The 27416-nt window shown below is 38.3% G+C and overlaps 1 protein-coding gene across 3 annotated transcripts; it reads left to right on the top strand.

The window, feature by feature from the left end:
- Positions 1-277: 277 nt before the first annotated feature.
- Positions 278-26922, top strand: PLA2G4F (phospholipase A2 group IVF). 3 transcript variants are annotated; one of them, XM_035328458.1, is made up of 20 exons: positions 278-727; positions 4873-4945; positions 7600-7736; positions 9076-9204; positions 10651-10691; positions 11263-11305; positions 12508-12574; positions 12879-13048; positions 13848-13961; positions 14421-14458; positions 15414-15549; positions 16273-16409; positions 17511-17733; positions 18293-18407; positions 19631-19768; positions 21788-21895; positions 22693-22887; positions 23199-23365; positions 23916-24102; positions 25382-26922. In XM_035328458.1, the coding sequence occupies exons 1-20, from the start codon at positions 617-619 to the stop codon at positions 25609-25611; spliced, it is 2559 nt and encodes an 852-aa protein (XP_035184349.1). In that variant the 5' UTR covers positions 278-616; the 3' UTR covers positions 25612-26922. The 3 variants fall into 3 exon arrangements, with proteins under 3 accessions (XP_035184349.1, XP_035184348.1, XP_035184350.1); XM_035328457.1 differs by lacking the exon at positions 278-727 and adding an exon at positions 1759-3129; XM_035328459.1 differs by lacking the exons at positions 278-727; positions 4873-4945 and adding an exon at positions 8806-8929 and having other exon boundaries at positions 7601-7736.
- The last annotated feature ends 494 nt before the right edge of the window (positions 26923-27416 follow it).

Below are 27416 nucleotides of genomic sequence, written 5' to 3' on the forward strand. Positions count from 1 at the left end.
CTAAGCTAGTGACTGACATTAATGACAGGAAATGATTAATTCATGGGTCCTTACTGAGAACGCATCATGTTATCATGTTTGTGCTGGTGACATGCTACATTACTGGCTTTCATATGTTTGCTACCACTTTCTAACTGTTGAAACAATTCAGTTTTTTGTTTGCATGATCTGCCTGAAACTTCTCTGAACACTTGCAGTCAATGAGAAATACAGCTTTTCCTTAGGCTTGCAAGGTGGGAATTTATTTCTATTTAAAAATATTATTTTATGGTGAAACAGTCAAAGTCCTAAATCAGGTCAAAGACAGTCTGGACTGGTAGTTGTGAGGTTGTGGCTTAATCACAGCAGTACTTCCTCCTACTCAAAGCTTCCCTGTCCAGTGCTGCTTTGCTGCTATCTTGCACCAGGATTTGAAAAACCTGCCAGTGAGGCTTTGAACTGGGTTGTTTGGCAAGTGCAGGCCACACCTCTGCTTCTCACAGTTGGAACGAAGCCTACTCATGTGCAAAACTTCAGACCAAGCCTGTAGTAAGCAGCTCTTCACAGCCAGGCATCTAGGGACTCTTCTGTGTTTTTTGTCAGGTTTTCTACTGAGACAACAGGCCATTTTTTTTCCATGTTCTGTGAGGTGCTGCGGGGCCCGGTTCCACACAGAGTGCTGCCTTTTCTGGCAGCTGTGCTTTTCCAAAGAAAGGAGAGAAAAGAGACTGGATTTTATCACTGGCGGGTAAGACCAATTGTGTTGTCTTTGAGACAGCATTCCTTAGCTGATCGGTTTGGCAATGACTTCCTGCTAGTGCACATATGTAAATACCAGTCCTGCACTTCTGCAGAGATTAACCAAAAAGTTTATCACTGAATGAAAATTTTGGATAATGAAAATGCTAATGTAGATTCCTTTTTTTAAAAAAATTTGAGTTCTGTGTGAAACAATGCAGGTAAGGTCTCTGTTTCCTTGGGTTCTGGGGAACACAATTAAGCTGATACTTTTTTGGGGGGAAACTCAGGATATCAGGCTTCTCAGTAGTAGAGATAGAACGGTGCTTACATGTTTTCTTGTAAAATATTCTTGATTGCCATTCCCTTCCTTTTTGCTGTCTACCTTATCCCATAGGGCTTTTTATAGTTAGTTTGTCTGCTTTAGAGCATTACCTAAACCACCCACTCATAATGCAGTACAGCCACATTTGATAAGCGGTTACAATGTGTTTGTCCTTCAGCTGCTTTATAATCAGTACATTGTACAACGTGGTATGCCCAATAACCTCAATTTTGAATTGTACTTCGCTGTTTGAGAAGGAGCCATTGTCTGGAAGATTTGATCTGCTATCTGATTACCTGCCTCCCTTACCATAAATCTGAAAGTTAAAATTGAGGTGACCATTAAATATCAGAGGATGGCTTGCTGGTCCACTGTTTGCTTTGTGATACAAATGATTGTTGCTGACTTGAGTGTTGTTTTTTTTTAATGTTCGCTACTTAGCAAGTCAGGGTAGGAGAGGCTAATATTAGCCTGCTGTGATTTTCATTAACCAGTAAATCAAAGGATGTAATGCTTTCACTCAAGCGCTCCTTACGTAAATCAGTACATTAAAAAAATAGACACTACTTAAAAAAGCAAGGTTGTGTTGACTCGTAGGGATACATTTTGTACTGACTTTTTAATAGCAAGTGATCAAGGGAAGGGAAGCATATCAGTCTTTTGGCTTTGTTGGTGAATTCAGAATGATCTAATCTATTTTAATAAATCTTCCAAAGTTCAGCGTGTTTCACAATTTTGAAGGCAGCGTAAGCTTAGAGTGAACCCAGTGTTTGCCACTGCTGCTGTGATACTGAGCTGTTTGCGCTACTCATTATCACCTGACTGGTTATAAAACTTGTCTTCCAGAAGACCGTAGTTCAGGGTCTAAGTCTCTTTTCCCAACTGTCGGTGAAAGTTTCTGGGCAGAGGGAAAATGCAAAGAATACCTGGGAAAGACAGGAATTTTCTTTGGGGTTTAATAGCAAACTTGGCAAGATACCATGGCTGAAATTAAGAGGAGGGGACTTGTAGGCAGTGTTTTCACTTGGGTGCAAGAACAAGATGGGGAGGACATTCTCCATTGATAAAGTTGATTTTTCTTACTGAGCTATTCCTTTGCCTGCTAGCAGTGAACACAAACTATGGTTTAGCAGCTGCATTTTTATTTACTTTTGTGAACATGTCTCTAATGAAACTGGCATGCTTATGGTGAATCCTCTGTGTCCACTGTGAGATGTGGAGAGGATTCCAGCACTTACATCCCCCTGTATAAAGGCAGGTATTCTGGGATATATGAGCGTGAAGACTTCTGGATCCTTTACCTGGGATAACCTGTTTTACAGTCCCTTGCTGCTACATCAGCACCTTCAGTTTAGATGAAAGGTACAGACAGTTGTTAGCAGGGCTGAGAGCGAGAATTCAGTCTTGTATCCTCACGTAAGGATTTCATTTTTATTTTTTTTTTTTCCCGATGGATTCTCCTGAGCTCTGAAAAAGGGGTGGTTCTGAAGAATCTTTAAACTACAAATTAGAAATTTGTTGCTTGCATCTGTCATCATGTACGTCATTGGTACATTGTCACATACGTTGGTGTAGACAGAACTGTAGTTATTTGTCATAAATTTCCCACACACGTTTCTTGCCTGCCTCTTCCCAGATGTGTTCAGATACAGCACATCTAATACTCAGGCTTCATTACTCTGTAAGCTCATCTTGTAGTATGTTACAACCTTGGCTAAAATATGATTACAAGAGGCAGAAGGTGAGATTCTGGCATGTTAACAACACAGCCTTGGGAGCACAGGAAAATCTCTCTTGCACGATATGCCCTTAAATTATGATCCAGGCATGGGAAATGTATCCTCAGCTATGTAATGACTGGCTTCAAATCAACGGGTGCTGGAGACCTTTGGAAGGAACTTTGTTGACAGATGGTGTGCAGTAAAAGAGCAATGTGCTTATCTTTATGGTATTCTATGCTTCCATCGCTGTTAGTGGCTGAACTCAAGGTGATAGCTATATTAGTGAAGATTGCTTTGGCAGCAGTGACAGTATGGTCATGTAGCTTCACTTTTCAACAACCTGAAGAGTTGCAGCACCTTCAGGAAGTTGGTGAGAATAAACTATGCAATCTTGAATTTATTTCTGTAGTTCATTCCACAGTTTGAGGAGGTAGAAAGAAGGGCAGACTTTGCCTGAGAAACTGTGCTGTGATTGGAAAAAAAATAAATAAATACAGGTGGTTAGGAAATGTTTAAGAACAAGGAAAAAGCATCTGAAGAGCAGAGCTCAGGATGAAATTAGAAGTGAAGGCATGTCTTACTACGAGAAACAAATGGGGGAAGGAACATCTTGAATGTGTTGATGCTGCAAATAAAAACTCTTTAGTAATAGCATATCTGGAGTTTATTTACTCAAAATTTTTTTGGCAGTTGAGTACGAGGTATCTTAGGCTATGCACGTAACTTTTAGCTTGGGGTGCTCATGAAGGATGGCACTCAGTACAAAGATGTTCAGTGTACTAGTTATGTCCTGGTTTTTAGTCTGTTGTTCAAACCCTGTTTTTTGAAAGCTACCAAATAACTTAAGGTGATAAGAAATGAGGAAAACTCCACAAGTATGTGACTGCATAGTAGAATTCCATTTATTAGATAGGGAATGTTCAAGAACAGTTTGACAGTTAAGGGTTCATTGTTTATTCTTATTTTTTGAGATCCTAATTAGTGATATGAAGGGCCAGCATTTTGATATAACATTTGGCACTCTACAGCACTTTGTTGCAAGCAAAGATCCTGTTGAATTCAGTTGTCAAAGAATGCTAAGCATATCTGAAATTGAACTGTGGTCTCAAGTCCATCATGTAGAAAATGATGAATATACAGCTAATGACCACTTGCAGAAAGCATTTTGAAATGGGGCTTAATAGAAAGGTTTATAGCTGGCCGTTATTTTGCCCTGGTTTGTCTTATAACTAAGGAATAGGAGGCAGAATCCCATTCTGTTCACAAGCCTTGCACTATTGCCTTTGTCCAGTCTGCACCAAATCCTTTCAAATGACTTTCTCTTGTCATCCCCTGCCACTCACCCTTGTCTCCTTCGCGATTCTCTAGGATTTAGTCAGGTTTATATTCCCCCTCATACCTGGGCAGTTCAGTACTATCTTCCAAAAATAGCCTTGTGGAAGTTTTCATGAACAAGAATTGCTTTTTGATCTATACTGATCAAGTAGCATGGTCTGTTTATAGTACTGATATGAATAACAGCCCAGAATGAATAGGAATTTTGGGTTTTTCTTTTGTTGCTTAAATTGCCATGAAGTATGTTTCTATAAGAAAGTGTCTCTTTTTCCCCTCATTGTAAACAGCATGTGCTTTCTACATCTTCAGACATTAAGCTAATTAATTCAGCTATTATGGTTCTTGCCACATCTGCTATTACTCAAGCATGGATGTGCCCTTAGCAAGTGCTCTGAAGAAGCTAGGCAAGTCATAATTGAAATTATTTGAGGAGCTTCAGTTTCTTTTATCCTTCATCAGGAATGAGCTAATGAAGCAATTAAAAATGATCTATAATTACAGGAAACCCTAAATCAGGGACTTACTTTCTGAAGTTTGTGAGGAGTTACCCTAAGAATCTTTCATTGTCATGCTGAAAGGGAATTGAGTTTGCTTCCAGCCTCCTTTAGACTTCCTCCAGGAAACTAAAAATACTGTGCTTATTCCCAAACTGAGTCATTAATAGCTTATTTTGGTCTGGCTGGTGTGGTTCTTCTCTCTGGATTGATACTCGTGTGGTTACAGAACAGGTATTGCAGTTGAGTTGCATGCTGAGCCTTGTTCCTGTCTTTTCAGTGGGAGAAGCACCCTTACTACAACCTAACCGTAAAAGTCCTCCGAGCCAGAAACATCAAGGGTACAGACCTGTGTAAGTATTTAGTAAACGTATTATGAAAACAGATACTTTATTCCGAGGTCATCTGTAACACAGGTTGTATTGTTATGTGAACTTCTTACCTACATGTAGTGTATTGCTTTTATGTCTGCACAATGGTTTTTCTTGTAAGGCATATATATATATATATATGTATATATATGTACGTTTTAAAGGTGTAATGTGTGGCCAAGCTACAGATTAACCCTACTACTTTGCAGAACAAGATAAGGTGAGTCCTAGTACCATTTTATTTCCTTGCTCCTGTTCATGATGACCTACTGTGGCCTGTCTGATAGTCCTCTGTCTGAATTCAGCACTCAGGTTATGGGAAAGTTCACCCTTGCAGTTGCTGAACAGTCTTCCTGCACCTGGAAGCACCAATTTTCACTTAAATTATAGCTTCCATATCTTTTTCTCAGGTAGTTGCAGCATCGTTTTATTTCATGTTTCTGCTTATTTTGTTTACATTGCTGAAATTTTTTAAGGGGTAGGTGGTTGACTGATTCCCAGACAACCTTTTTTTTTTTTTTTTTTTTTTTTTTTAACCTATTTCTGTTTGGAGATAGCATGGTATATATTCCCTTCCTCTTATGCATCTGTGTTGAGTGAAGCTCTCAGGGCTGTGTGGGGTAATTAGATCTTTGAAGGAATTGAGTCTTGAATAATTTTTAGAGTTAATACAGTAAGGTGGTCTGCTTCACTTAAGTTTATTTGTGACATACACTATCAGACCACTGTAATGCTAAATGATTGTCCAGGAAATGGGAAAACTGCTGAAATGTTGAGGGCTTGAAATATATATACTGTGACAAGAGAGTTACGGCCTTTCTGTTCAACTCTAGTTCCATACTTGCAATATTAAAGAGGCCTTAATTGGAAGAAGAAAGACACTTAAGACAGAATCAGTTATTTTCAGGGAATGGAAATAGAGAAGATTCATTTCCTGGCCAAACAAGATGAGATTATGGTAAAGTATTGTCTACTTTGACTTCAGTAAGGCTTTTGACACTGTGTCCTGTAAGATCCTCATAGAAAAGCTGATGACATACGGGCTGGATGAGCAGTGAAGTGGATTCAAAACTGGCTGAATGGCACAACTAAGAGGATGGTGATCAGTGATTCTTACACTAGTAGGTAGTGGCGTACTGCAGCATAGATACTGTGTCTTCATTAATGATCTGGATGATGGGACAGTGTTCCCTCAGCCAGGTTGCTGATGATAGAAAACTGGGAGGAGTGTCTGATGATGCCAGAGGGTCACGCTACTGTTCAGGGTCTTTGACTGACTGGAGAAATGGGCTGATAGGAACCTCATGCTACTCAACAAGGTGAAGTGACAAATCCTGAACCTGCAGAGGATCAGCCTCAGTCACCTGTATGTACTGGGGGCTGATTGGCTGGAAAGCAGCTTGGCAGTAAAGGACCTGGGGGGGTCCTGGTGAATACCAAGTTGAACAGGAGTCAGCACTGTGCCCTTGCTGCTCAGAAGGCTCATGGTATCCAGGGCTGCATTAAGAGGACTGGTGCCAGCAGGTCAAGGGACATGATCCTTCCACTGTACTCATCACTGGTGGGGCCACTCCTGGAGTGCTGTGTCCAGTGCTGGGATGTCTGCTGTGAAAGAGATGGAGCAACTGAAGAAAGTCTAGTGAAGGGCCACTAAGCCTACTAACGGATTGGAGCATCTATCCTGTGAGTGAAGGCTGAGAGAGCTGGGACTACTTAACCTAGAGAAGAGAAGACTTGCAAATTTTGTTGTGTACAAATATCTGAAAGTAGAGTGTTAAGAAAATGGAGCAAGGGTCTTTCAGTGGTGCTCAGTGACAAGACGAGGCAGTGAGAACAAAGTGTTCCATCTGAACACGATGAGAATTAGATTTATTTTTCTGAAGGTGACTGAAGCAGGTTGCCCAGAGAGGCATTGAAGTCTCTATCCTTGGGGATATCAAAAACTTGACTGGAGTCTGTCCTAGGCAACCTTCTCTAGATGACCCTGTTTGAGCAGGGGAATAGACGAGATGACCTCTAGAGGTTCCTCCCAAGCTCAAACGTTCTGTGATTCTGTGAAATGATGTATTATGAGAGAGGCTAGACCAACAATGTAGTCTGGCAGCAGTTGTGTGTAGCTCAGAAAATGAAATAGTAGTACAGGAGACTAGTTAGTTCCTTTTCTATTATAGCTGTGTTGTTCCTTGATACAGTACTGCTACTTGATTCTTCGTGTGGAAAGCAAAACCTTAGAAATGAATTTATATTACTTGGGGTAAGCTCGGGGAAAATTAACGTAAGGAAGTTCACAATAGTTCATGTTGAATTAACAGGATTCTGACAGCAAGGAAATGATTTTACCTTGGCCTTGGTATCAGTAGTCCTGTTCTGAAATATCTTCCTCATTTTGAATAGTAGTCCCTTTCATGAAGGGTTTTATGGTTTGGATGAACCAGAAAGAAGAAACATTGACACCTAATGTTCAACTTGCTGCTGTTTAAGGATGTGTACTTCATTAAAGACATTTGCTCTACAGATTTGCTCTTAATTTTGCACATTGTTTTTTACGATGCAATGCAATTTAGTAAGTGAGGAGCTCATGGGAAAGAATGTGTTTGGTTAAAGTAGTTCTGATGTCTCTGCACTCTCTGCTGTAGTGTCAAAAGCAGACTGCTATGTGGAACTGAAACTGCCCACTGCATCTCCCATGGTCTACCGAACTCAGGTTGTTGACAACTGTGATAACCCAGAGTGGAATGAAACCTTCCAGTATCGAATCCATAGTGCTGTCAAGGTAAGGAACACCCTTTGTGGAGCTGGTTGGACTGTCTGCATTTGTGTGTTGGCTTGCTTTGACACTTCATTCAAAACCAGGGGATCTTCAAAAGCAGTGGCATGTGTAAGATGGTGGTCTTTTCAGTGGTACCAAAAGCTGTAACACGTCTAGTGATAACCACAGCTGTTTACAACTGCACCATCTTCTGCAAATTACAGCTAGAATTTACCGTAAATGTCTTTGTGATGCAACTCGAGAAAGGTAAGTTAGGCACTATCAGATAAATGAATTTTTTGATAATGGACGTTACTATTTGATGACTGCTTCTACTTGCACGTTGTAGCTGTTGCTTTCTTCTAACTCTGCTTGTCTTACACTGCATATTGTCTAGGATTCCAAACATCTAAGGGAAGGTAATGGGAACTAAATTACAAATCACTCTGTCGCTTAGCCAGCTGACAATCTGTCCCTTCAGCCATGTCTAGCCATTAGTTCCAATGATCAAGAAAAGCTAAATTCAAACTCTTAATAGAAACAGTATGTTAGATCCTCCTAGAAGGACCTAATGAAACAAGATACAAAATTTTTATACTATCAGCGTTCATTCTCAAAGTAATCTAATGGCAGAGGGAAGGAGAAATTATTTCTGAAAGATTATTTTTATCATGGAACCGTTGTTTTGCATAACATCCTAGGCTTTGGAATAAGGTTCATTAACAAGATATCCCTCACTTGGAGTGCCTTTCTGTAGTGGTTGGTGATGAAGGTGGAATGCTAATGGACTTAGAGATTGTAAGAAAATTGCAAACTGAACTTGTGAGTGTGTGAGCTTTTTCTTCCCCTGCAGACTTGTGAAGCTGGAGTCTGGCTGCTGCTGTGAGGCTAAACCAGCACAAATTTAAGTTCAGCCTTGTTCTGCTGAAAACTAGCTTTTTGTTGTTGCAATATGTAGTTTGTTGCTTCTGTTTCAGTTAGGTTGTGCTGAACTTAACTGTTCTGAGACAATGCTGAGCAAGAAGGGATAGGTCCCTGCAATATCCTGGACTGAGTCATGCTGAAAGAGTGGATATTGCTGTTTGTTCTTCAGGCAAATCTGTGGCAACTTGGTGGAGAGAACGCCCCACACACTCTGCTGTGACCTCTCTAGCTGGGAAGTTCAGAAAAAGCTTTAGCTAAGCACTGTCAAATAGAAGCTTTGTGCTTAACTATGCGTAAGTCCTGCTGAATATAGTGAATTTCATTCAGGGATGGGAAAGGGCAGGGGTACTGCTTAATGCATAAAATACCTGTTGTTCACAGCTATTGAGGTTCATGGAAGTGCTTCTGTCTTCACCTGAGACTGTTTGCTTGGTTTTAGAACATTCTGGAATTGACACTCTATGACAAGGATGTCCTACTCAGCGATGAGCTCACTTCTATTGTCTTCGATGTAGGAGGCATGAAGCCAGGTCAGCCCCTGCTGCGCACTTTCAAGTTGAACCCCGAGGTTAGTCCACAGCTCCTTCCCCAGAGCTCTGAATAGCTGCAGCTCATGTTACAGGAATCAAGCAGTACATGCTTGTTCCACGCATCTGAGAGTTGTAGAGGCCACAAGGGGAAAATGTAGCAACAGACAGCAGTGTATATGGGCGTACTGTTATCTGAGATGTTTCTAAAATAACAAGTGATTTTTGTGTGTGTGTGTGTGTGTTCCACAGTCTTTGGGATATCCAGCTAAACAGAACTTGGGGTGACTTCTGTCTTTCAGAAGATGTTGAAATGTTTTTGAAGGGTATTATTTTTAACAGGCAAGAGAGGTGTAAACTGGGCTTAAAATGAAAGGCATTTGTGGTCAGCTGTTTTGTGGGTTGCAGACTATCAATTTATTTTATCATCATCAGTTTACTATGAAGAAATTTACTGCTGCAAAGGTTACCTCTGTATTTAAAAGTCAAAAACTTAAGAACAGCTTATTTTTTGCTGAGCTATGTTCAGTTACATTTAACTTTTGCTTCATGAGGGTGACGTTGGTGCCTATGAGCTGCTGTCAGTCCCTACGCACCTATTTATGGCCTTGCAACAAGACAGCTTATTTTACGTAACTAAAGTCATGTCACCAATCTGATCTCTTTTGTAATTGCCTCAAACACATTGCTACAACAGGCCTGGAGTACAGATGAGCTAATGATGTGTTTTCTTGAGAAATCTGGCTTCAGTGCAGATGACATGGCCAGAAGCAGATTAACTGGTCTGCAGTTAGCAGGAAGGTTTTCATCAGTGTCACAGGTCCTCTAAATGATTTGTGATCACAGAAGGAGGCTTAGTAACTCCCATATTCCAACAACATTATCCTGACTGCTGAATGCTTAAAAAGTAGTCTTGATCTGTAAATACAGAACTGGAAGCTGTAACTTCAGGGAAAGAGAATCGCCCAAGCTGGCTTCTACTTAGTTATTTTAAAAGCTTCACTGGGTCAGTCATTGACTGTATGCTATGGCCAGGGGAAAGACGGTTGGGTCAAAGTCTATACATGACAAAATAAAGGTAGCAATGAGCTAGGAGTGTAGTCTGTAGAAATAATAAATGGGAGGAAACACCAAGTCTCCTGTAGAAGCTGTTTTCAGAGGCTGCATTGCAGTGGTGCTTGAACTGGAAGAGTTTTTTCAAAAGCAGGGTAATGAATCGGAGAGCCAAGTCTCACTTGTGTGCACTTGTCTCATCAAACATAGATGTGTCTGGTCATATAGAAAATGCCTGGGAGGACAGGAATGTTTAAAGAACAGCAACAAAAAAGGCTGCATTTTAAGCATTCTAAAACTTGGCTTGAGTTTTTGTAAAAGCGACAGAAGTAGCTACTATCATTTTTAACAGGAGAAAAACAATCTCATGGAAAAGATTGTCATAATCATACTCACGTTCAAGGGTCACCTCTGTCCAACTTTTATTTTTAAAGGCTAATGAAGAGCTGGATGTAGAGTTCTGCTTGGAGAAATGGTGAGTTTTCCCTGAAGAGCTAAATGAACTTGTGCTCTAAAGAGATGTTGTCTTAGTTGCTTTTTTCTGTGCAGTGACAGTCTTGTCCGAGAAAAGGATAATGCGTTATACTTTTCTGTGGTGCATAAGTTGGTCACTATGGCTGATTGCAAGTGTCGTTAAAGTACCAACCACCAAAATTTGGGGTGTACCGAAGAGGAGATAAAAGTTTGATTTTTATGGGAATGGCTACACTGCAAAGGAATTTACTTCAACATATTTTGCATAAGCTAAATTAGTTAAGAGTGGAAAGCTTTACACACTTAAAGTATACAGGTTATCTGTATGACAGTCTATCTAATCTCAGCTTTTCTTTAGGTCATCAAAATAATGACATGTTTATAGTGGTAGAGGGATTTTTCCTTCAGTAATTTTCTGTTATTCTGTCAAGGGAAATAGTGTCAGTCTAGTTTGCATAATCTGTTGCAATGAGGACCTTCCTCTCCTGCTTCTTATCCAGAGAGTGCGTTCGTAAAGTAGGATGACACAAAAAAACTAAAACTCATTTGTATTAAACCTCTTCCTTTCACAGCTCAGATACCCCTGCAGAGGTATTGACCAATGGAGTACTTGTGGTGAGTGCACTGAAGTCAGTTATATGTATTGGAATTTACACCTGAACGTAGCTGTTTAGTAGTTAGAGGATAAGAATTGTTTAAGATTCAACTCCTGGATCCAAATAACTCATATCCTCTCCAGCACTTGTCTCTGCTTTTGAATTTGCTGTTTTAAAAAATTAGCTCAGGTTTTTGAAATTTGATACCAACTCATGGGAAGGGTAATTTTTTTCTGGTATAACTGTTTAAAGTATGTAAACAAAAAAACTCTTAAGAAGGCTGGTGAGTCTTGAGGACTATCCTGAGTTTTTTCTAGATGCTGTTTGGGTGTAGTCTTCCTCCTTATCTTAACATCTATTATTTCTAGGATTTTCTCATTGCCATTAATAATTAGGTCATGATTCTGGAGTTATTTGTCTATTCTTTTGGGGTGATCTGGATTAAAAAAAAAAAGTACACTATACATTAAAAATATATATATATATATTTTCCTTTCAAAGGAAAGGGACTGAAATGCCAATTTTTAATAGGGGAAAGAAGGGAGGGAAGGAGTTCTCTCATTTTTGAAATGCAGAGTTTTTACATTTTTCAGGAAAAAAAATGATGGCTTGTAATAGCTCATTTCTGCAGACTATTTCACAGTATAGAGCCCCTTGTGTTCCTATTTCCCACAGCAAATCAGTCTTATGTTTAAGCAGTAGATGTGTTTACTATGTTTGACAGCAGTTATGGCTAATTAAATTTTGATATCCCCTGTCCTAGAAGGGAAGGTGAAGATTGATTGGTGTGAGACACTGTTTCATGGGGACGTGGATAATCAAAGACAAAAAGTCAGGGTAGAATTTATGAAGTGTTTTCTAGGATCTGAACAGATTCTGTATATGTACTCACATGTCCATTTAAAAATAAATAAAAAAGGATAAAAGCATAATCAGAAGAAAGAAAGAGGAGGAAAAGAAGTAAATATGAGGTACAGGTTGAAAAAAAATCTGGAATAGGAGAAATGTTTTTCATTTTGAAACAAGAGCAAATAATCTCTTCTTGCTAAAACAAAATTTGCTCTTTATGGATTATATTGATCATTCAAATAATGTTCTGTGTGTGTGTTTGTTTTTTAGATTGTAGTTGTAATCCCGATCCCTACTATACTAGGTAGATTAAGCTTCAACAAAAAAATGAACTTAAACTTCATATCTAGAGCTATTTTCTTCTTTTAATAGGTTCATCCTTGCTTGTCTCTCCAAGGCACTGTCAACAGAGAAGAAAAAACAAAAGAGAAACAGCAAGGTACATCTGCCTGTGGAGTCTAAGGAAGATCTACCTCTCAGCATGTTTATTCCCTGGGAGAGAGGGGAGACTCCTTACTGTCTGTCAAGTGTTTTCTTATTTGTTGACTACAAAATTGACTTTGTTAGTTAATTTAGTATTAAAAATAAAAGCAAAATAATACTAGATCACTTCCATTGGGTGCCCCATGGAAGAGACTTGAGAGTCTTTACTTGTGTTTTAATTTGCTCAGCTACATTTAACAAAAGGATTTGATTTTCAGCAAATGGATTCTGCAGTCTAAACTTCTTATTTTAATACACAGGTAGCTGTGAGGTCAAGCTGTCTGTTCCAGGGGCGTATCAGAAGCAGCTGTGTATTCCTTGGAGGCCAGATAATAAGAAGGATTATGGAACCTCCTTTGTTTTTCACGTGGATAAAGAAATGCATCCAGAACTGCAAGTGGAGCTGGAGCAAACCGTATCTATCCTACAGGTAAGCAGCTATCCTGGCTGCCACAAAGGTTATAAACACTTGAATAAATCCACCCAGAAAACACTGTCTTTGGTCTATAAAAAGCCTTTAAATATAAACTGAATGGCTTTAATTTGATCATAAGAAGGCAGCCAACGTCTTCAGATGTCCAGGGATATCAGTTTTGGATAAATTGTTCAGGTATGCATGGATCTCAAAAGCTTGCACTGAAAGCAAGTTTCTTGTTGGTACTTGTGATGCTGAAAGGGTCATCCATTATTAAGGTTAATTATCACTTCCAGATATATCTTCCAGATATAAGAATCAGAGTTAACTCTATAATGTTGTACCAGGTCAAATCAGAATTTTCTAAGCTAGAATTCGGTCTTCAACTGATGTATTTCCTGGTTCTGCATTAGGAATCGATGGGCAGGCTTAGGTTGATCTTTATCATCACTTATTATGGATTCATTTTTCTCAATTTCAAATCCTGCTTTGAAGACTATTCTGATGTGTATCACTACAACTATTTAAGGGGAAAATCCTATATTTGGAGATAAAAGTTTTTGTGTGTGGCAGACAGCTATATTAGAAAAATATAATAAAACAAAAACAGCTGTTTCAGTGACAGAAATAATCCAAGCAAAGATGTGCCGAGTAGAGAGCAGGATAGGAGTCCAAGGTCTCAGAAAGCCTTAGACTGCTTTGGAAAAATGTTAGTTGTAATGATTTCCAGGATTGTTTGCTTTTTTTTTTTATGACAGTCATATCATTAATGTTTTTTTCTGAAGCACTCAAACAACACTTTATTTTTTATTAGGATGGGATGAACCCTGATATTGAAAAGCATACTACAGTTCTGGGACGGGGGACTGTACCAGTTAATTCCCTTCCTGTTGGACAAAAAGTTGATAGAGTTGTTTCTCTGGGAGAGGTAATGTCAACTATTGTACCTATTTTAACATACTTTGAATATCCCCCACTGGTTTTAGGCATTTGGGAAGTTAAACTGCACGTGATTCCTAGGAGTGCCGTTTTCTTGTAGATCTAGAATGAAATATCAAGATTATTCAGTGCAGCTTTCCTAAAAATGTTTTCATGGCTGGCAATGGTGAAGGAAAAAAAATATCTGAGGAGGAAAGAAGCAAGAAGCTTGCAGAAGAAATAAATGTTTTGTCTGCTCTCTGAGTATGTTTAGTAACTGTAAATAAACTATTTCAGACTACTAAAAATGTTTGAAATATATTTAAGAGAGAGGTGTTCCACAGAGGTAGTTTTGTGAATGAGCGCTATTCTACTTAGTATCTGGTAACCATGTTGATGTAATAATCTGTAGTTAGTAGTGCCAGCTATGCAGTTGCTATCAATTGCAAGATTTGTTCTGTTTTCACAGGGACAAAGTTTGGATGTAAGTTTGAAAGCTGAAGAGAGGTGAGTGGGAACTTCAAAGACCTCTAAAATGAGGAAAGACCTTAACTCTCATAGGGAGCTGAGTGATTATCCCTGCTGCTCTGGGAAAGTCTGCTGTCTCAATCAATCTCTTGGGCCAGATTAAAGAGAGAACCTTCTTGATTATTTTTCTTTTCACATGTGCTTATTCTCTTTGAAGACACTGTCTCTTGGACTGATGCCAGTCCTGTTGAAATGTGAACATTTTCTGTTTTCCTAACACTTAAACATATGAAGTGTGGGAAGCTGATGGTGTAAATATTAAGTAGTTTTGATAGATGCAGATAGTTCCCAGAATATGCACAGTGCTGTACTGACAAATAGGGAAGGACAGCTTGGTGTGTGAAGAGCTTGAATGGGGGAATGGTGCAAGAAAGGAGTGCTAAGTAATAACACAAAATTGAGAAATTGTCGTATAAATTAGTAGGGTAACTGGGTGTATAGTCATTAACTGAAGATACTGCTCCCCTTTCAAAAACCCGCATAGCAAGTTTGTTTTCCTGTTATACCCTCCTGACACTTAAGTCCAGAATCTTCTGTTTTAAAATCACTCTCCCCTCATTTTCCATCCATGTCAATGCAGTGTTCTCAATTGCTCCTCATACAATTTTCTCTCAACCACTGAGAATCTTTTCTTCCTGTCTGTGAATTTCCTGAAGCTTAACCTGAATTATTGCCTGACGCAAATTTTGTATTTAGACATAGAGAGAAAAACTACAGGGAGATGTTTCATTTTTAATTCCAAATGCTTTTATTACAAAATAGCTAGTAAATAGACATACAGTCCAGACAGCAGTCTGAGTGGTAGCCATCTAACAGTTTGATCCAGTGATTCATGTCAGCACCTAAAATGTGTTTACAGAAAATGCTTTTCCCAGGAAATTACAAATCCTGCAGAACTTAGTGGTTTTTGTATATGCTTTGATTTCTATTTCAGCACTTGGGATCTAGATATACGTCTGGGTTTTGACCTCTGTAAAGAGGAGAGAGAATTTGTGGACAAAAGGAAGAAAACAGTTTCTGAGGCACTGAAGAAGACTCTTAATTTAAAGGAATCCCCTCGGAAAGATGAGGTATTGAGCACAGAGAGAAATTCATGAATCCTTCATGCTTGGTTGATAATTAGTTAAGTATTGTAGTATTCTTTCCCTGTAACCAACAGGATGGTTCACATTTACCATGAGAGATCCCTGCAGCATTTCATTACTGAAGTCTCACATCTTGTATTTCTAAAATCCTGAGGGATGTGTGTGTTTTGCTATATATTTCCTATATATTGGACTTTGAGCTCTGAATTGTGATGATGGGAGAGACAATTTTAGAATGGTTTAGTTGAAGCTCAGCATAGAGAACCAGCTTCTAAATTGCTGATTTGGAGACAGTTATTTCTAGATATCCTGATACATTCTCCTGTGATCTTCAGGTACTGTTAGGAGAATCACTGCTCCCCCCCCCCCCCTTTTTTTTTTGCCTATTCTCATGTGTATGTTGTATGGCCTGCAAGTAAATGTGTGTTAATATACATAACAGTTTCAGTAAGTCACTGTCACTAAGATAACTGTTCAGTAAGTCACTGTCACTAAGATAACTTACTATTTTTATAGTAAGCCATGTATTTCAACTACAAAACAGTGAAAAGAGTGCTGATGGAAATGAAACCTAAAATTAAAGTGTAAATGGAACGGGTATTTTATTTCCTATGTAAGAATGAGACTTGAACAGGATTACTTCTGTGTGACTGATTTACTGGCAATTCAGAAGTCTGTGATTTTCACTCCTGAGTTTGCTGGCCGCAGGTTCCGGTTGTAGCAGTACTGGGGTCTGGAGGTGGGATGAGAGCACTGACTTCATTCTACGGCAGCCTAGCTGGGCTTCAGCAGCTGGGCCTTCTGGATGCTGCAATGTATCTGAGCGGGATTTCTGGCTCTACTTGGTAAGTCATGTGCAGAGTTGACTCCAGAAACTTATAGTTGAATATGTTAGTATTGATGCAAAAAATAAGGCCAGAACTGTATTTGTGCCATCTGTAGACAGACAATGAAGTTAAATATTTCATCAGATCTCACTTGAGAGTTCTGATGGGGATCCTAAAGAGTCAAAGATTCATTATCACTTGTAACCCATACAGCTATTGGCTAAATTTATAGATCTGCTGCTTTTGCAAACGTGTCAACTACTAGTAGAACTTATTACACGAATAAAGCTACTGTGTATTCCCTCAGAACCCTGACTTCAAAAACTTTCCCCATGTGCTTACTGTTGCCAAGAAGATAACCAAGGTGGTGCAACACTGGAAATATATCTATGCAGACCACTAAGTCACTACCTTCTGAAATGGCATCTGCAGCTGAGTGGGGGAATAGCACTGGATTTGGTAGTCTGGAGCGATGTGCTGAAGTGTCAGACATGGCTAGAATGTTTCAGTAGCTCAGTTTTTGGAGTGTGTGTTGAAATCCATCTTTCCTATAAGTACGCATTGTTTTTGTGAAATGATTTAACTGAGTTTTGAATCTTGACATCATAACCCTCCTTTCCATAGCTTTGTGCATTAACTTCTATTTGTATAGCATTCTTAACTAACCTTTTGATTCAAAGTCAGACTTTCAAATAAATATAGTCATCTTCTAGCCAAGCATCCAAACTAATGTCTCATTTTAAGCAGACCTGTGTTCTGATGAAGGCTATGGCCTTTATTACTGTGCAATAGCACCCTTGCTGTCTGCTGGTCACTCAAAGTCATTATGGCCTGAAGTTAACTCATATTTATAAGTTAGCATGTGAGCTAATATATGATTTTTATAACATCCGTGAAAGATAAGTTAGGAATCAGGGTGAAGCTGTCATGCAGGTCTTAGGGTTCTCAGCATGTTTCAGAGCACAGAGATCCATTATTACTGGCTCTTTACAATGTCTTATTTTTAGCTAGACTTCTCAAGCCATGAAGTAAATATTACAGGAGTAATAATGTCTAGCTCTAATTCATTGTTAATACAAAGGCCACTTTTACTGATGACATTAATGGAATCATTTTCAGGTGTTTATCAACATTGTATCAAGATCCTCACTGGTCACAGAAAGATCTTCAAGATGCAATCAGTAGAGCTCAGGGTACTGTGTCCAGCAGCAAAGGAGGGGCATTTTCCCCAGAACGACTGAAATACTATTTCCAGGAGTTGAATTCAATGGAAAGTAGTGGACGGAAAGTTTCCTTCACAGATTTGTGGGGCCTTATTGTGGAGTATTTCCTACAACAGAAGGTAAAAGAGTTCATGTTTGTCTTCCAGCTGGGACCTCAACACACCCATATATTGAATGTCAAGAAATTAATTAGCCTCTACCTTCATAGGCTGTTTGGGAATAGGCGGTGTTGTGGAATAAACATAGAGGGTTCTTGTTTCTTTCTGCCTCAGATAGATATCCCAGCACCCCTCTTTACTAAAGAATTTTGAAATTTTATATATTAGTGCTATCGAAAAACAGAGTGTTTATTTGGAATAACTTGTTAAATAATAGTTTTTGTATTGGACAGGTTAAGCCCGAAAAAATGTTGATATTGGTTTTGCAAAACTGTATTACTGTGCAATATTTGTTATGCTAATTGAAATCAGAGGGGTAAGTAGCTTGTTAATACCACCTGATATGCTCATTATACAACTGCAGAAATATCCCAACAAAACTTAACTATATGCATGGACTGAGGGAGGAAAGGGACTTTGAATTAGTATTATTGTTAGTCAGATGGTAAGAAACAACTTCAAATTATGTATGGGGACAGAATTTATCTGAGTATGTTTCTCCTTCTTTGTTTGTAACCAGGAAGATCCATCAAAGCTGTCTGATCAGCAAGAAGCAGTGAAATGGGCCCAGAACCCTTATCCTATCTATGCAGCTGTCAATGTGAGACCCAATATTAGTAGTGGTGACTTTGCAGGTATGAACACGGCAGGTTTCTTTTGGTTTGCTCAAGTCTGTAAATTCCTTTCATCTACACAGTTCCAATTGTCTTTTGTTGAAACTCACTACTCAGGTAATGAACAGCTGACAACAGATTGCTGGGCTTAAGAGGTGATAGGGTAATGAATAACAGTGTGTTGTCATCCCAATTACAAATGTTTTCATTACGGCTATGAAGGAAGAGCATTAACTCATCTGGCTATTCTGCATGTTTTACAAGATAATGTCTGAAATATTCAGGAGCTGAGAGGGAAGATTTGTGTAATACGTAAGTCTTTGTCTGCATTGGAGAACCAAAGTACTTGGTAATCAAGAGACCTACTTAAAATAGCTGGGAATTTTCTTTTATAATCTCAGATATCTGATTTATGGAAGATTCAGGTAAAATAATGGATTGGAAAACTTGCAACATGTGTCATGAAAATAGTATTTAACAACCTGGGTTCTTGTTGGTTGTACAGTCGCAGAAAAAAAGGCCAGTCCTGTTCCATGTCACTTACAACTTTAAATATGAGGCAGCAAGCAATCACAGAGTGAAACAGGGACACAAACTGTTGTGTCCATCTGTGTACCACTGTTTTTTTTTTTTCCTTTTTGTTTCTCTTCTTTTGTTCAGGAAGAGTGTGTGTGGGTGTGGGTGTATGTAAGGAAGATGAATTTCAAGGCAGAACTTGAAGGACAATGAATTTCATTTGCAAATATTTGTGGAAATCTTTCAAGCATGAAGGGACATTTCAATAAGCAGACAATGAATTCTAACACTGTGGGTCAAGTGAGATGTGAAGTCAGTATTGTAATATTTGCTGATAGTAAACAGGATGAGGAAAATATGGGAAAACTGAAGTAGCTTCCTTTTGGCATGGTGAAAAAAGTTTAAAGTAGAGGTGAAATGGGCAGGATATTTTTGCAGTAACAGTCAAAATGGAGCAAAAAAAAAAAGTTGTTTTTTCTCCAAAAAGCCAGGAAGAAAAATGATGATATTGAGTCAGTGAAAGCCTGTACAGCAGTTGATATTAATGATGTGTATGTAAGATGGAGGCTCCATGAGAAGAATGGCAGGGAAGTCCACAGTTACAGTGAAAGAAGCGGAGGGAGACTCCCTTATGTCCCACTTGTGTAAACAGAAACCAAATGCATATTTTTTACCTGCGCTTACTTTGAGGTGAGTAAATCCTCACTAATCGGTTGTCTTGTTCTTAGAATGGTGTGAGTTTACTCCCTATGAAGTTGGGTTTCGCAAATATGGAGCTTTTGTCAGAACAGAGGACTTTGACAGTGAGTTCTTCATGGGAAGGCTCATCCAGAAACGTCCAGAGCCTAGAATTTGTTTTCTACAAGGTATGAACTTACAGTAATAAATAGAAGGGGGAGATGGAAACCCACATTGCTTTTAGGACTTATCAATTTAAACCTATGCTTTTTTGTCCCCTTCTAAAGAGTTTGAAGAGGGTAAAAAATGTCAAATCTTTCTCTAAAGGTTTAGGTGCAGTTTTACAGTATTATAGCCTGATACTCCTTAGTCTGCAGGCTCTCTTTAAAGACTAGATCCTAATGGTGTTACAAAAGCCCAGTGAACGTATCTAGATTAATTCAGAAAATGAGGGCTTATATTTTTGATATTACTGTTTGCGAAGAATTCAACATTCAGCCCAACTGTGTAGCATCACATTGCTTTTAGATATAGTTGTACTTGTAGGAGGTGATGCTGTCTTTTATAGCATGCTGCTTCATTCCATTAACATCTTCTCTTCCGAATTTCTGATTTTTTTTTTTTAATGGTGTTATCTGCTTGCCAGAAAATTATTTACCTTCTGTCAGTTTTATCTTCTGTATTAGTAAAAGGTCTCTTAAGATCCCTCAGATATAATACCTTTCGGAACCTGAACAGAGAAAGAAGTATTTGGAGTGTCAGTTTAATGTTCAGTGTTAAACTGAGAGCAGACAGGTTGCAGAACAGGATGTGTATTTTAAATAGAGAACCTTTCCCTCAATTAAAATGAAATTATTGTAGGAATAAATTACTGTACATCAAACTTACTGTACAATTACTGTAGATCAAAATCCAGGGAAGGTCAGGGAAGACAGTTGCTTCCTCAAAGTTAAAGTGAATTATCCCGTGCTGCAAAATATTTTTGCTTGGGATAGTGTTGTTCTTTTCCAAGGTTTATTGGTACTTACTGCCTTGTTTATTGGTACTTGCAAGTGTTGTGGTTGTGGTATTAGACATTTATCTCTCTGCCTTCCTAAAACTAGTGCTTTGGTGTGCCCAAGTAACAAATTCAACCATGATGTACCCCTCATGAGTTTCATGAGTGCATCAAGGAGGTGAGGCAAAATTGGGTTAGGTGCTAGAAATGATGCTGTTAGTGACTGTGGTTCTCTAGGTCTCAGTTTTAGGTGGTTTCTCCAATTTGTCTTAGTTGTTTATATCTGCTTATATATTATGTTATTTATATCTATTTTGTATCTTATATTTAAGTCTTAATTGTTTATATCATATGATCATAAAGAGTCCTAATGGCCTTTGCACTTAAGAGCTGCGTCCTATTTGGAGCATTATCCTTGAAGGTGTATGCAGGCAGTGACAATCTACATACAAAGATACTATTGTATTAGAAACAGAGTCAGGAATGTGAAGACTGTAAATTGCTTATATCATATTTTTGTCAGAGTAAAAGAACTAAAGCTAATGTACTGGAAGTATTTTCTTTCCATGATTTGGAACACAATGGTAGGTACTTAAAGCTGGAATTCTTCAGTTGGGTCAGAAGATCTTTAGGCCCTGCAAGAGCTCGTAAAGCTTTCTTAAAGAATAATAAAATCATAGAACAGTTTGGGTTGGAAGGGACCTTAAAGATCATCCAGTTCCAGCCCCTCTGCAACTGTGCTTGCTGCGCAGCTGCTGCTTCAGACAGACATTTCTATATAGCTGTAATACAGAACTTCTTTCCCAATCACTATTGCTTGGAGTCTGCTCTGGATACCTTGCTAATCTTCTGTCTCAGTAGGTTTGTCTGCAAAGCTAGGCACTAAGTCTCTTCTAATTCCCTATATCTCTCTACCCAGTCCACTCTCGATCATACCTGCCAAAAACTACTGCTTTAGGTCTTCCCATTCTCTTGCCATCTTTCTTTTTCTCATAGAAAAGCTTCCCTCTCACAGAAGTTTCTTCATTAGATTATTGCATCAGAATTTGTCATGATTCACTCAAAGGTTTAAACTCAAACAACAAATATTAGAATAGTAGGGGCTGAGTGGCAACCTTCTTCATGATGGCAGCTGAGTCATAGCATAGGCCTTTTGGTTATACCAGAAAAAGCCTTTCTAGCATTAAATTATTCCTTACTTCTACTGCAGGAATGTGGGGAAGTGCCTTTGCTGCAAGCTTGGATGATATCTGCTTGAAAGTAGTTGGAACGGGGTTGGGCTTTCTAGAGCCTTTCAAAGATGTTATCAAAGTTATAGGTAAGAACATTTAAAAATTTAAAGAATGTAGTGTGTGTAGTTTTCAAAGCTAGCATAAGGAATGGGTTTGGACAGATTGTTCTTATGCTGTGTATTACTCTATTGCATACATATCGCTATTGCATACATAGTGAATAGAGTATTATTTTGTTTGTTTGTTCTTTAATCTGACCATGACTATAATTTTGGCTAGTTCTGAGAGCTATCTTAAACACCTCTTGCAGTTCAGGGGTCCGTATCAGAAGAAGAGAAGGGCAGAAACCTAACAGCTATGCAGGGGGTGAAGAGTGTTTTCAGTTCCCTTCTTGGCCTAATTTTTTTTAAATGTTGAATAATCTGGTTGAATGTTTGTATTCTCCATTTGTATGATGCCTCTATAGTAGTGAAAAGGAAGTGTATTAAAGGCTGAGAGTTGCTTAGGTGCATGTTTATAACCTCATAGGGAACAGAGGCAGAAGAGATCTTTTTCCTCTCTGCAGACCTATTTTTCACACTTTTGCTGCTGTAACTGTAAATACTGTTGTCGTCTTAGAAGAGGTTGTCACTTGCTATCAGGGGTTTCTTTGTGTGCATTTGAAATGAAAAGGGACAATGATTTGAATAATCCCTTCTAAATAGGGCAGGTAAATATCCAACCATAGAAATGGCAGCTTATTTAAATCTCAATACAATGTTTTTTAATTAGAGGACAAAATCAGTGTTCAGACAACTGATTAAACGTTGTAGAAAAAAGTCTGAAATTGTGAAGCTGGATGAGCATTGTCTATTTATTCTGCACCCTTTTGTGGTTTCTGTAGATGACTGTCGAAGATCTCATTTCCGAGATCCAACACGACTGAAGACTCGCTTGGTTATACCTGGGGGACCCTTGTTGCAAATTTTCCAGGATTTCTTCAAGTCCCGGGTCACGTGTGGAGAGACCTTCAACTTCATGCAGGGATTGTATCTTCATAAAGATTATGTTAAAGTCAAGAAATTTGTGGTTTGGAAAGGTGAATGAGCCTGTATGTATCTGGGATAGAGGACAGTGTGTTAATGTTCTGTAATGGGCAATGTCCAGACTAATTGTTTTCCATTGAAGTGAGGGAATTTACCTCTTCTTAAGCCATAGCAAAAAGTTGATCCACTATTTGTCTTCCCTCATATGAGGCAAGTTCCTTATCAAATATTATAGGCCATTCTCAGTTCAATATGTGTGTTGGAATGTCTTTTTTTTTTTTCTTATAACCCCAGCATAAACTTTTTGTTGCTTGTACCCAGAGGTGTGTAATGAAGCATTATAGTTACTTGGAATGTCTTCCAGGCACTCATCTGGATGCGTTTCCTAACCAGCTGACCCCCATGGAAGAGAGCTTGTATTTAGTGGATGGTGGCTTTTCTATCAACTCTCCCTTTCCATTGGTACTTCAGCCAGAGAGAGATGTGGATGTTATTTTGTCGTTCAATTTTTCCTGGGAAGCTCCGTTTGAGGTGTGAGACATAGCTGAGCATTATTACATGAGGATAAAAGCACAATGATATCTATGATGGCAGCAGATCAGATGAGGAGATAAGTGATAACTAATAAGATTTGATTCAAAAGCCTAAGTATGTCATATTACCTAAAATAAGAATGTTTGCTTAGTTCATAAGATCTTTGTTACATAATTGTATACTTCTAATGAAAAAGTGGCTATTGGTGACTTTCTTCCTGCAAGCAAGTTATGCCCGGTATATGCTAGTGTTTATTTTTAAGTGCAGAAAAGTCAAGGTATAGATATAGAGTAATAAAACATAAAAAGGGTTTTAGATGCAAACTGTTGATGTTTAGTAGCAGTTCTTAGTTCAGTTCTTAGTTCTACTCTTCTTTCTTCTGTATCACTAGCCAGATAAATTGCTTCATCCAGTCTGGAAGATTAATTTTTGTTTGTTTGTTTGGATTTTTTTTTTTGATAGAATCTCTCTTTTGAGGATTGTAGTCAGGCAATCTTAAAGGTATGGCTGGTATTCTATCAAAATGACTTTTGTTCTTTCACAACAGGTTTTAGAGTTGGCTCAGAAATACTGTGAGGAGCGGGAGATTCCTTTTCCAAAAATTAAATTGAGTGATGAAGATGAAAAGAAGCCAAAAGAGTGCTATGTGTTTGTGGATAACAATAATCCAAAGGCTCCCATTGTGCTCCATTTCCCATTAGTGAATGACACCTTCCGGAAATACAAAGCTCCAGGTAAGGGTTCAGTGTTCCTACTTTCACTCTCCTTAGTATTTAACTATAAATTATTAAACTGTTACATTCATTTAAGGCAGGATCAACTTCCACCAGTTTTTTGGACAGGAGAGTTGGAGGCTGGCAATTGGAAAACAAAAAACAGCAACAAAAAGCAATCAATAAAACCACCTAAAGGGCATAAAGAATCAAAATGACTAATGCTTTTGCTTCTTTCTGATCAGACTGTCTTGATGTCAGATATTGTTACTTCTAATTATCCGAAATACAGGAAAGCACTATAAATCAGATTAAATAATAAGTTTGTTTATTGGATATGAATGAGCCAATAAGTAGCAAAGTGTTGTGGACCAGTCTGTACGTCAGATCATATAACAGTGCTAAGCGTCCTGTGCCTTTGCAGTGTAAAGGTCAAATGATTAAGGAAAACAATCCCTGTTTCAGTTAATGTGATTAATGTGGACCATAAAGTCTATCACTGTTTGTCAAGCAAGAGTGCTGGGATGAAGCATAGAGCTATACTTTTAGGTAGAGACAGACAAAACTCCATGCAGTATTTCTACCTTACTGGGAGAGAGCAGCATCCTGAGAAAACTTTGGAATACATAGAGAAGAATATGCAGGACTGACCAGACAAGAAAAACATAAATTACCCTGTTAATGCTTTCTGTATTAATACTGTGACAGTTACCAGGCTCTCACTGCATTACCTCACAAAGATGAGGAGATTGAAATTGGTGGGCCTGACTATGGTTCAAGACTGTTCTTTCTGTAGTACCAAGAAGCAAAAGTGTTTTTAGCAAATGACTTTAACATTGAGCTTTCAATATTAGTGTTTAGATTTAAATGTTAGGGTGCTAAAAACCACTAGTTACCATATTTTAAACAATTATACTAGCCTCTTGAGGTTAGTTGAACTCAGGGTGTTAGTATCTTTTAGTATCTAGTTAATAGCACTTCCAGGAAGAATTGAGCTTTATATTACCTATCGGAAGCATGGCTATTATGGACGTGTTAAATAATTTATCATAATGAAAATGTGTTTTAATCCTGTGTTTTGGAGTCTGGTGGAAGTAGAAGAGGTAATAACACTTTGTCTTCAGCTTCCAAGCACTTTGTGTCCTGAAGGAGCTGAAATGCCTGAGGAAGAGCTGTGGGGAAAGATTTGAGGTTCAACAGAGTTATTTATCTGTGATAACCTCCTTGCAGTATCCAACTAAAATGAGTCTTCCACTTCTGAGACATTTTAAGAAATATATATATTTTTTTCTTCCTGCAGGCATTAAACGCAAGTCAGAAGATGAGAAATCCTTTGGTGACTTTGTCATTGAGACAAAAGATTCTCCTTATCGTACACTAAATTTCACCCTTGAGCCATATGATTTCCGCAGGTTAGTGGAAGTGAATCGCTACAATGTTCTGAACAACAAGGACACTCTCTTAAAAACCCTGAACTTGGCTCTGCAAAGGAGAAAGGGGAAGAATGTCATCAATATATCCAATACATGAGTAGCTTCCATAAGTGAGGATAAAGGCAGGCTGCAGTGTACCAAAGCCATGTGGTTCAAGCCTGAAAGCTGAAAACTGATAGCTGGAAACTGTCTCCTTGGGAAGGGAGTAACACGTGTGACATTGAAAATCCATTCAAGATATCAGATGATCTTAGAAAAACCCAAGAGACAGTAACATCGGTGTTGTACTGTTATGTCAAATAGAAAAAAGAGGGTTGTGTGTGAATGTGGAAGAGGAGGAAATTATTTAGCCCAGTATCTCATCTAATGGCAGCTGATGACTAGAGAGATCTATGCAAAGAGTGCAAGCATCTGGAGATAACCTTACAACCTCCATTGACCTGTGGATAAAGGATCTCCTGTCAAAGATGTTGGTTTCTTCCATATCTTTAACATTCTTGCTTTTTGAACCTCCATGAGGTTTTACCATTTACCTCATCTGGCATAGAATTCAATGGATTGTAACCACGCACTGGGAGAGAAAATGTCCTTTTGCTTTCAACTTGCTACTGGCTGTTGCCCATATATTTGCAAGACTGAACAGTTATTAACTGCTTACCATTTTTGCTATTCATGTTTTTTAAGATATCTGGTATTTCCTTCTTACCTGTCTCAAGAATTAGTAATGGCCTTCAGTGTCCCAAAAGTTCAATGCAGAGTAACTTAGTTTGGTAACCATTATTTTTTTGAGGAAATAGTAGTGTTTTTTTTTTTTTTTTTAATATATTTAAGAATTGAAGACACATCATGTGATTGTGCTGCTTCTTCCTATAGTTTGATCATCACAAGCTGATGAAATTTAAAAATAAATCAGTAAATGTTACAAGTTTGGTCTTTGTCTTTCTGTGCAAGAGGAAAGAAGACTCCTTGGAGGAATCTGAAATAGATCTTTTTTTTTTTTTTTAACCTTGGACTTGCGATTCAGACAAAGCTTTGTTCAAGGAATTAATTTGTGTGTTTCCACATTAAAGGATCATTGATGTTCAAGGTAGGAGGACCTTATAAATGTTAATAAATAATGTCAAGTGCTGCTATGCTGTGGTTTGGAATTTACCTCATTTTGCAGAAAGCTTGGAGGAAAGGACTGAATGTTGCAGTTGGAACATTCTAACACAAAAACAACGTGAAGAATTGTTTACTTTTGTGGCTTTTATATTGAACTGGATGTACTGATTCTGTATTTGAAAGTTGGAGAGAGAAACATTTTCTGAAATGATATATAGTTTTATGAACAGATAAGGTTCTTGATTTCTTTTTTGGAATGTGTTCCTCTTCTAATAAATTTTAATTCTATTAAAGTTTTTCACAATTTTTCTTATTAACACTCATTATTATTCTAATAGTTCTTATTCTAATAAGAGCTAACCGGAATGTCAACACTGTACTGTACAGAGTCACTTATTACTTCATTTATAACTGATGAGGTGGGAAAGTAACTTAAGGTCATTTCAGGCTGGTGCTGCACAGCAGTAGAAAGTCATCTCTTTATTATGAAGCTCCTCTTTGAGGAACCATGACTCAAATGTGTAGCTCTTTTTTTTTTTTTTTTTTTTTTAAAGGGTTGGTATTTTTATATGCATTCCAGACAGTGACTTTGGGTGGTTAAACTTCCTTGATATCTGGAAGGACATAACCTTTATTAACCTTCCTTAAGCTGAAATATGAGAAACAGCAATTTAATGTTACCCTTTTTTATTTATGATTGGTGCTAAAAAGCTACCTGCTGTGTAGGAATCTGACATCTTTCATACACGTTTAGTGATGCTTTGTTTATTTTCCTTCCCATGCAGGATTTTGAAGTAT

Source organism: Oxyura jamaicensis, chromosome 5 (genome assembly GCF_011077185.1).
Source record: "Oxyura jamaicensis isolate SHBP4307 breed ruddy duck chromosome 5, BPBGC_Ojam_1.0, whole genome shotgun sequence".
NCBI lineage: Eukaryota > Metazoa > Chordata > Aves > Anseriformes > Anatidae > Oxyura > Oxyura jamaicensis.

Coding starts and splice junctions, on each gene's coding strand:
- PLA2G4F (XM_035328457.1), top strand. CDS start 2,953: ATGGTGTGCAGTAAAAGAGCAATGTGCTTATCTTTATGGTATTCTATG. Junction 12,575..12,878: donor AACAAAAGAGAAACAGCAAG/GTACATCTGCCT, acceptor TTTAATACACAG/GTAGCTGTGAGGTCAAGCTG. Junction 21,896..22,692: donor AGATGTTATCAAAGTTATAG/GTAAGAACATTT, acceptor TGGTTTCTGTAG/ATGACTGTCGAAGATCTCAT.